General features: G+C 43.3%; 1 protein-coding gene across 1 annotated transcript in view; it reads left to right on the top strand.

Annotated features, from left to right (window-relative positions):
* Positions 1-7,798: 7,798 nt before the first annotated feature.
* IL7R (interleukin 7 receptor) overlaps positions 7,799-10,088 on the top strand; it is a 16,012-nt gene continuing 13,722 nt past the window's right edge. Inside the window, exon 1 of the mRNA XM_009329458.1 lies at positions 7,799-8,015. Coding sequence (XP_009327733.1) covers positions 7,916-8,015 — 100 coding nt within the window. The 5' untranslated portion in view covers positions 7,799-7,915. The remainder of the gene's footprint in view (positions 8,016-10,088) is intronic.

The following is a 10,088-nucleotide window of genomic DNA, read 5'->3' as shown; positions in this document are numbered from 1 at the left end:
GATAGTGAAGGCGGGCAGCAGCAGGCCTTACAAGAGATTAAAAGAAAGAGATTTTCTGAAGAACACGGAGTGAAAAGTGGAGCCTGTTGCCAGTGGCTGGGCTGAGAGCAAGCCTAGAGAATAGCTCCTGTGTTACACTGGACAGTACTTGAAATCTGATGGAGTTTCTCCATTTCCAAATGTGAAAAATGTGAAACCATCTCTGGGTGGTTTTTAAATGCTCACTGTAACGACAGGATGACAACAAATCTGCACACCAGCTCTGCCAGCTGGGGTCCAATCACAGCTCACATACGCCCCTCTGCAATTAGTGCCTTATCTGCATTTTTCTTTTTCTCCTGGCTAATCAGGCATAATGAATGGGGAGAAAACACGTAATTATTTTTCTCTGTTATAGAGATTTCCCCACCCCTACTTTCATATCTAAAATGGAGGATAATCTTTCAGGTTGATCATATATGTTTTCCTGTGGCTTTCTGGCATGAAGTGTCTCAATTTAATGATATCTCAAACGTTACTCCTATTTAATTGATATGACATAGATGTAATTCGTTTTGAATAGATAAACACCTCAGTGCACAAAATTCGTACCAAAACAAATCACATGAATTATATATCTTTCTGATACCTTTCATAATGTCTGTTTACAATATGTTTTTTTCAGTTGCAATTTCATTTTCTTGCGTGTTTTTCTCAGTTCCTCTACTTCTAAGTAGGTTTCATACCAGGAAAGAGATTTTAAAGTATATTTAAATGTGAATACATTTAAATTATTACTCTCTTTTGTGACCTTTTATTATCTAACGTTTATCTAGTCCTCATTCACTTAAACATTCTAAATTTTTTTTAAAAAACAGTCTTTAAAAATATTTTAATGAGTTCAGCCTTACTGATGAAGCTACATTCAACCATGATAATTTTAACCATAATAAATTCTGTTATCCCTATGGCTAACAGTCGGTATGGCTGTAGCTGGCTTTTCAATGCTGCTCGTTAAGCCACTGGAAGACTGACATGTACTGAGATGTGCAAGGAGAAGCAAAAGGAACCTATGCTGATATTCAAGGTTGCCTTCAGCAGCAAGTTGCCACCCAAGTTCACTTTCCATCAATTTAAACAGCACAAACCTTGGTTTAGAATCTCACCATCCTCCTAAAAGCCCATCTCTGGAGGACTTGCCTCTCCCTGAGGGCTCGTCCCTCTCTCTGAATGCAGGGGTGAGGACCCAGCCACCGTAGGGTTGGCATTCAAGGGCTGCAGCACAAAACCCTCAGAAATGGTGTGAGGGGACAAACATTAGCAGGGTCAGCCCCATGGCAGGGCACCCAGCACAGCAGCCACAGTCCTTCCCATCCCACCTTACCGCAGCTCCCTTGGGGCCATGGGCACCCTGGCTTTTTCACACCGCTTGAGCTCAACACCAGCTTTTTTCCCTGAAGCTTCAGCTTTCACTTTTGTCCACTTTCATAACTGCAGCAGCTACTACCAAAAGTACTGGCAGTACTTGCATACTGTACCGTGCCCAGGCAGATGTGGATCCTGTGCCTGCCCAAGTGGGAGGGAAGGGGAGAAGTAAGGGGGTGCTGCCACCCTCACACCAGCACTGCCTGCTGGGTGCACACCCTCCCTCCCTCCCACTTACCTGGCGGTGGCGAAGCCCCACATCCAGAGCACATTAAATGTAAATATTACAGATGCTATTTCAGGTTTCTCGTGCTCTTTCACACATGCCACCAGCCTCAACTCCCTCAAGATGGCTTCTGTCCATCTGTTCCATTTTACAGGGACTTGTCATCATGTTCGCCTCTGTTCGCTCCTTCCCTTTGTCCTGTTTGCTCACTTTTCATCTGGGGCTTACAAAATAGTCCAGGTCTGTGTCATTGACTTGTCATAAATTGGAATGGAGCCTCCTATGTCCCCTTGGCTTTTATTTCTGGAATGGGGTCTGCATGCAGGAACGCTATGGCTAAATATTAAATATCCAAAAGCAGCCACCGCTGTCGTGGACAGATTCTTAAAAGAATGCATTCAGCTGAAACCAAACTAATATTTAGTCATTCAGATTTTTAAAATAAAGGAAATTCTAAAACCAAATTCATTAAAAAGAAAATCCAAACATATTTAATTTAAAAGTTGCAAGGGTCAGATTGGAGTATTTTGCAGAATTAAAATACATTCACAAAATGCTTCATTGACACCAAAATGGCGGGGTTTTGGCACAGCACTGTGTTTGACAAATGTCATTGAGCAAGTAGAGTGGTCTTATGGCAGGTGCTCTCCAGCCAGATCTCATAAGTGAGTAATATGTCTTGCAGTAGTTTATATGTTTCTTTGAGACCTGAAAAAAAATAATGTGACAACAATCTAAGCTTTCATTTTTTTAACTGTGCTTTAACTCAGGTTGTTGTAGAGAGTAGCTGAAAATACTACCCTGAGCACCCTAAAGACTTAGAAACTAGCAAGCAAATAAAAGAAGCCAGAAATATTAATATGACTGGTTTTCTTACTGCTGTTGCTGTATGTGTTACTTAGGGGGAAAAAAAAAAGTCACTGTTTTTAACCTGTCCTGTAGTTTTGGAGTCTGATCTCATAATATTTGAATGCCTGACCAAAGTGCACAACAGTCCCTCCTGCTTTACCCTTCACCCAGCAAAGTTTTTCTAACTTTTCTATATTCTATATTCTTCCCTCAGTATAACAGGTCTCCTTGTTAATACGATGCCAATTTATGAGTCCTGGGGGAGGAAGTTCAAAGCAGTAATTTTAAGTGTCAAAACCTCAAAGACAAAGACAGTTCAAAGAAACAGTCAAAAATTTCTGCTCTCATTTACACATGGCTCCTTTCTTCAGGACAATGTGGTGAAGAACTATGTGTCTTCCACCCTATGTTGCTCTCGTACTCTGCAGACCAATGTAATTTGGTGATGCGGGAAGCATGATATCTTCCAGAGTAACTCCATTTAATCTCATTCTTTCAACATTTAATTTCATTCTTTCCAACACTCTTACCAGAGCTGGTTTCTTAGCTGAGTAACAGCAGTGTCTACTCTTGCACTCTCTCACTCTCTCTCCACCCAAGGCTTCAAGTTGTTGTCCACGGCAATGTTGCCTTAAGCAATACTGACTCCCACATGCTCCTGCTCTTGGGCCAGCAGAACACTTCTTAGAACAGCCTGAGGCTAACGTGAAGTCTTTCAGCTGAGGAGCTGTCGAGAGATGTCTCCACCAGGGAGAAGATAGGTGGAACCAATTTTTCAAAGCAGGTCAGAGCGAGAAATGTCAGGAAGCAACGAAAAAGAAGATTCTGAATCCTTTTTTTATGTAGAAGTCCTCCTTCTCACAGCTAAAGCTGGCCGGAAGATTTCTGCTTCCCGGCATAGCTGGTTAAAAAAATAAAAATCTAAGTATGAAGTCTGTTTGAGTATATATGTAATACATGTTCTAATGAGATTCTAGTTTATTACTTGCCTTAACTTTACCAAACTCTTCACTAACAACAGTAATAAAAAGTAATAATAACCATGGTAATAACCACATGTTTTAGTCTTAGGCACCAATCTGTAACTTACAAATATGGGTATTAACATCTCAATTTCAAGTGTTTATTGAATTTCATAAATTCTGTTTCAGAGCTGTATGAATCCCCCAGTTTGCCTTTCTGGCAATTATCTAAAAAAACATCCCATGGCAAATTATTTTAAAGGGTGTTTAGGGTATTTTTTCTTGAAGCTTTGATTTAATGAGATTCAGAAGCATGTTAAAGTTATGCACAAATTAAATATTGTATTGAAGGAGGATGGACATAAATAGGGGTTAAAAAGCCATCTTGAATCAGCACCCATGGCCCATAAAAGGGAAGGGAAATTGTGCCATCCTCTCCTCCAGCTCCCCACATCTTTGAGGAGCAGTGCAGAGCGGGTCAGGTCAGGTCAGCCAGAGGGACCAGCACCCTCATTCTGTGATATAACGAGATAATTTATTAATAACCCAAGGAACAGAGGAACCCCCATGCCACAGAGAGGGCCAAGAAGTCCAACAGCTCCTGCCAAATCTGATCAACATGAGAAAAGTTCCCTCCCAGTCCCAAGCAGGGCCATGGGTTTACCCATGGGTGTCTGACCAGGACACACCAACTGAGCTCCTCAAACACAAGGATGCCTGTATCCTCCAACCATCAGTGTCTACATGACCTGTCTCCAGTGCTGCACACCGGGATGTGTCTGGAGGATCCGTTTCACTCGGCTCCCACAGATGCTCTGGGATGTCCCTGAACTGGAACATTTCAAAAGTGTAGCTGGTAGAAGGATGGGATCTACTAACTTCATCTTCCTAAGCAGGTATGGATAGCAGATTTTAATCTAGCATATGTGCAGAAGCCTTTTGCATTTTTTGGAGCCAAAACAGAATCAAAACAGACTTTTGTGTCCTCAGGAGAATAAAAAACAAGTGAACAAGCAGTGTAAGAAGCAAACAGAAATGCTAACTTGTAGATGACTTGCTTGGTTAGTCATTTTCAATAGCTGCAACACAAGTGATAATCCAAGAAGACACTGGATCAAGTGGAGTGGTCAGCAGTCAGCGCTGAGGAACTGATACACCGCATCAACAGCACACACTTGTGAACCACAGGGCACTGAAAAAATTGCTTTCCCCAGTCATAGGGGTTGTAACCTGGACTTTGTTGACAGCCAAAAATGAAAGAGGGTCTAGGGTGACTCAGAAACTCCAAAGCACAGTGTTGGGACCCAAAGAGGGCTAGCAGACCAATGAAGCACGCGTACATTTTTGCTGGACCATCAAAACTCTTACCTGTTTAAACTGTTTTTTCTTTTTTTGTGTGGAACCCTGAATTAGGAGGCAGAAGCAGTGTAAATTTATTGCAAATGAAAAGTAATCCAGTCTTCCTTCAGCCTGTCCTGGGTACTAACACTTCAGCTGCCCTAAGATTTAGACTCTCACAAACATGATTTCCTATCTCCAGGGCACTAGAGGAAGACAACAAGGTGAGACCAATGGACTCAAATATCTCTTAGAAATCAAACAAATTTTGATGTAGAGACCCAGAAGTAAAACAAAATGTACTTTTGGTTCAGGGTTTTTCTCTATACTATTTTTTTTTTCTTTTCATTGTGGTCCCTCGTTTCCCCACCCAGACAAAATGCAGCTATGACAACATGGAAATCCCCTGAGCGGCACAGCTCTGATAGTAAGATTGTTCAGGTTCAACCAAAATATTATGTCTGAAAAGTCTTTTTCTTTTAGTTTGCTCCAGCTGAAACAGGAAAAAAGAAAAAAAAAGATCAAAGTGATAGCCCACTCAATTATAAACAAGACAAATTTAAAGTGAGAAGGTGTCATTTCCGGATAGTGATCAGTTTGCACAGGAGAGCCCTCCTTTGTTGATATTTCTGGCTGAAAATGAGGTAGAAATTAGTCTGACGGTTTCTAGAATAATATGATATTGCCTATTATTAAGCCAGGTGCAGAAATCCTTAAATAAACTTTTCTAAAGCAAGCCAGGGGTAGGCCTTAGGGATGTGAAGTCACCAGAACCCAATCTCATTGATTCAAGTTTGGCTTCAATAAGCTTGAGTGAAGCATAGGAAACTCGGGAGGGAGAGATGAGGGGCTAACTACTCCTAAAGTCCCACCAGCTGACTCAGACCTCTGAAGGAGGATATTTCTTGAAGGGATATCATGTGAATGGGGCAGTCACCCAAATAATTCTGTAAGTGAAGTCAAGCTCTTGAGTGAGGGTCAGTGAGGCCATGGTGCTGCCAGACCTAGTGCCATGCCCAGCTCCTGCTCTGCTTTGTATGGGCGGTCGCTGCGGCCCAGAAGGTCCCTCTCCTGTTTGTGGGTGGGGGGTATCGTAGAGGTCTGCCAAGCAGGCATCTACCCCCCACCTCACCTTGGACTCTTTTTTAATTCAATGGAGATAAATAAATGTATGTAGGGGTTTAGATTTCATCTTTTGAATATCTATGTTAGGATAAGATGAATCATGCTCTCCGCTGGCTAGGTAGGAGTGAAGCATGAAAAGCTCTCACATAGGAGTATACACTATAAATACCTACATATTGACCAGTGAATCCAAACCCATTTTTCTGTATCTACCTAGGCTTAGTGCACCTTCAGGGAATGCTTTGGTGGGGAGCCTCAGGGTCCTACCATAAGGAGGGACTTGACACAGGTATGGGAGATGTGCACCTTCTGGGCACCCTTGCTGAGCTTTCATGGAAAGGGGGCCATTTCTTCCCATTAAAACAGGATAGGGGAGGCCAGAAACACCCCCTTGGCTACCTACTGCCCTCTGCTCAGGGGAGCAAGTGATGTTGGAGGACAGTCCCTGATGTCCTGGCAAGAAGAACAGTTTTCTAGACATGAGGGCTGAGCTTTCATAATTCTGGTGAGTGGTTTAAATTATTTCCTTGCAAATTAAAAAGCTGCTGTGGCTTCCATATTGAGTCTCCTTATTATAGTGTCATCATTTTTCTGTTTGCTTGGGCATTGTTACCAACTTTGCCCTCGGTTTCCTTTACGCCTCCGACATAAAGCTTTTTTGGTGCAGCCAGGGCTGTGCCAGAGCTTGCTCTTCTCTTTCAGGTCTTCAGCTCACTTGTAGTTAGCCACATCAGTCAGCCGTGTACACAGCCCTGCATTACGCTGTAGTGTGCGTTGGTGTATACAGCCACAGAAAGTGTGCGAAGGAAATATTTAACACCTCTTTATCTTCCGCTTTCTGCCTCTGCTTTGTCCAAAGCCTGAAAAAATGTGAGATGTACCACTTTGTTCTCAGAGCTAGGTTTTGCAGGATTAGTCTTTTAAATCACAGCTCTTCTGGGTCAGCATTGCTTTATGTGGGACTTCACAGAATCACAGAATTGTTTGGGTTGGAAGGGACCTTTGAAGATCATCTAGTCCAACCCCCGTGTCATGGGTAGGGACATCTTCAACTACATCAGGTTGCTCAAAGCCCCGTCCAGCCTGTCCTTGAACAATTCCAGTGATGGGGCATACACAATTTCTCTGGGCAATCTGTTCCAGTGCCTCATCACCCTCACTGTAAAAAATTTCTTCCCTATGTCCAATCTAAATCTACCCTCTTTCAGTTCAAAACTGTTGCTCCTTGTCCTGTCACTACAGGCCCTGGTAAAACATCTCTCTCCATGTTTCTTCTAAGTGCCCTTTATATATTGAAAGGCCACAATGTCTCCCCAGAGCCTTCTCTTCTCCAGGCTGAACAACCCCAACTCTTTCAGCCTGTCCTCATAGGAGAGGTGTTCCAGCCCTCTGATCATCTTTGTGGCCCTCCTCTGGACCCACTCCAACAGGTCCGTGTCTTTCCTGTGCTGAGGACTCCAGAGCTGGATGCAGTACTCCAGGCGGGTCTCATGAAGGCAGAGTAGAGGGGGAGAATCACCTCCCTCGACCTGTTGGCCACGCTCCTTTTGATGCCAACACTGAAAGAATAAATAACAGCAATCACGCTTAGTGTTTCATAGCTGGAAGACTTTTCTCCCTTGGACCTGTGTACCTCCATTGAGAGGAAAGCGGATGAGAGGACTAAACCTTGCTCTCAGGGAAATCAGCAGCAAAAATCCCACTAGCTAAGCCAGGAGCACCATCCATGAAACATGCTCCTGACCCACTGGACTTCACCGGATTTGGCCCAATGAGTCAATGGGCCTGATCCAGAAGGTCCTTAGTTTTGAAGTGGGAAGTATGTTTCAAAGTAAAAGCTCTGCAAATATCTTCACGCTGGCTTCCTGCTCTCTGCCACTAGTCATCCTTGTCGGCATGTTTACATTTCCCCTTGCCTGCGGTCTCTTTATCAGGCAATGGGTTTGTTCTGCGTCTAGTATAAAGTAAGTGAGCGTGGGTTTCGCACACACACGTACTGCACACATGCAGCATGCTCAGGATGACACAGACGAGTACAGTATTGAGCATTTTCGTCTTGTTTCTTCACACCACTTTTGGGGAAAGTGGTTGCACATCAGCAGATGGTGATGGTGAGTCATTTCATCTTCATCTTTCCACTTGTGTATGATCTTGAAAAACCTGAGTTAAGAGCTCCAAAATGCAACTGCTGGGTTAAATGTGTTAGTGTTTTAGCCTCCAGTCTCTTTCTTTTAGTGCCAGTACCTGAGACGGATGTGGAGCTGGAGGATACCTATTTAATTTAAGTCCCAAGTCTGCTGTCCTTATAATGTCCAAATTCGTATGAAATGAGGGAGACTATAGCTGTATGCAGAGGGCATGCAAGATCAGACCTGTTAATCCTCTCTCGTTGTATCTAGTGTTCATGTGAGGAGTTATGCCTGGGAGAGGGGAACTGCTTCACTCTTCTGCAGTCCATGGTCACTCTGAGCTGCCATCAGAGAGGGGTGAGGTTATGGCTTCTCTTGCTCTTGGCAGTTTCCTCCAAAGAAAATGTTTTAATGTACCTCAAACTTGGCCAAAACTGTTCTACTTCAAAAGTCAAACTTTTTCTCTTTTTAAGCAATTGCATAAGGTATATCTGGGGGATAGTCCCAGTCTGCCTCGTAGTATGGCTGAAGCAGCAACTCAACCAGGGAGTTCTCACAGCCCATCGCTAAGAGCATTCATCCCTTACTCAGCATATAATTATACATTAACTCAACAGTTTAAATTTAGGCTTATTGCAGCTTTCATTATCTCATTTAGAGAAGTGAAAATTATTTAGCAGCATCAAAATCAAAAATCAAAACATAAAGAGCAGCAATAAAACCACTGTTTCAGTCTGCTGTCCCTTTTCTCAAAAGGGACCTGAAAAATCAGATTTACAGATTCAGTCCCAGATCTGTTAAACTCTTACTTGTCTAATACTAAACAAACAGCAGTGACAGAGCTTGTTGCATTGTGCCTGAAGGACGTGGACAGTCACTCAGTTACTGGTAGTTTTAGGGCTCCGTTGTTTGGGAACAAAAGAGTTTTTTGGGGTTTAGGAAGATAATGACTGTGTTTCTATGCTATCTTACAGATAGGGAATCTCATTTTCCCTTGTGTGTCATGTATTATAACAAGTGTGTATGTACACATATGTACATACATACATATCTACATAGATAAGATATGCATGATAAGATTTTTAGTTAGAAAAAACAGGGAGTGGCTCAGAACTGCACCTAACAACTTTGTTTTTTCGATTTGCTTTTTATTTGTACAATCTGCAGCTGTTTAGAGCCAGCTTTGGCAAGCAGCTACGGTGGTGAATGGTCAAGACTAGTGATTTATCACTGGTGTCACTGAAATCTTCAGGGCTTCCCAAAAGTAGATATGACCAGACCTTTCCTTGTTTTGTCACTTACTTCCAGTAAACCATAATTTGCTTAGAATTAAACAAACAGATTCAGAAAAACCCCACTGAGTAATTAGAAGCTTTTATGATTTTTTTATGAGTCTCGTGGGTTCAGCCAACAAATTAAACAATCCAGGGTAAAATCACCCGTGATGGATGTTTGGCTTTCACTCTTCGCCTTTCCGACTCTCCCTGCATCCTGGCAAAGTGCCACCAGCCGACACAGGCATGAGCTTACCCCTTCTTATGGGTAGAGGAGGGAAAAGTTCACTGCATCATTTGCCTTCATCTCCTCCTCTTTTCATAGCAGCGGACTGCCTCCCAAGTGCTGTCCCCCAGCCTGGCAGAAGTGGTGGAGATCCCCAAAAGCCCTAAGAGAGCTACAACCAGAGCTAAGAAGGGGCAGCCATGGAGGCGTAGGAGGGCACGGGCCGGGGAGAAGGAGGCAGCAGGCTGTGAGGTCTCATGGGCAGGACGGCTGTCTTCAGCGGTCCTCCTACCCGGACTTGTATGGTTTGTCCAACCCACATCAAAACTGTTGTGATTAAAATGAATCAGATCAGCACTAGAGATTTTGCATTACTCTGTCCATGGAGACAGTCACTTCATTGACTTTGGAAATTCGGTCACTGATCTGGCAGGTGCTTAGCAGTGCCTTTGGTTTCATGTGGTGGCGTTAGTCCCGGTGGCTTCAGAGCTTAAAGCTGAAGCATGTCCATAGCCTCTGCTACACTCTTCTCTTGGTAAAAGCTCCTTTGCTTCC

The sequence above is a fragment of the Pygoscelis adeliae genome, unplaced genomic scaffold (assembly GCF_000699105.1).
Source record: "Pygoscelis adeliae isolate BGI_AS28 unplaced genomic scaffold, ASM69910v1 Scaffold47, whole genome shotgun sequence".
Taxonomy (NCBI): domain Eukaryota; kingdom Metazoa; phylum Chordata; class Aves; order Sphenisciformes; family Spheniscidae; genus Pygoscelis; species Pygoscelis adeliae.
This window is presented reverse-complemented; position numbering and strand designations above follow the sequence as displayed.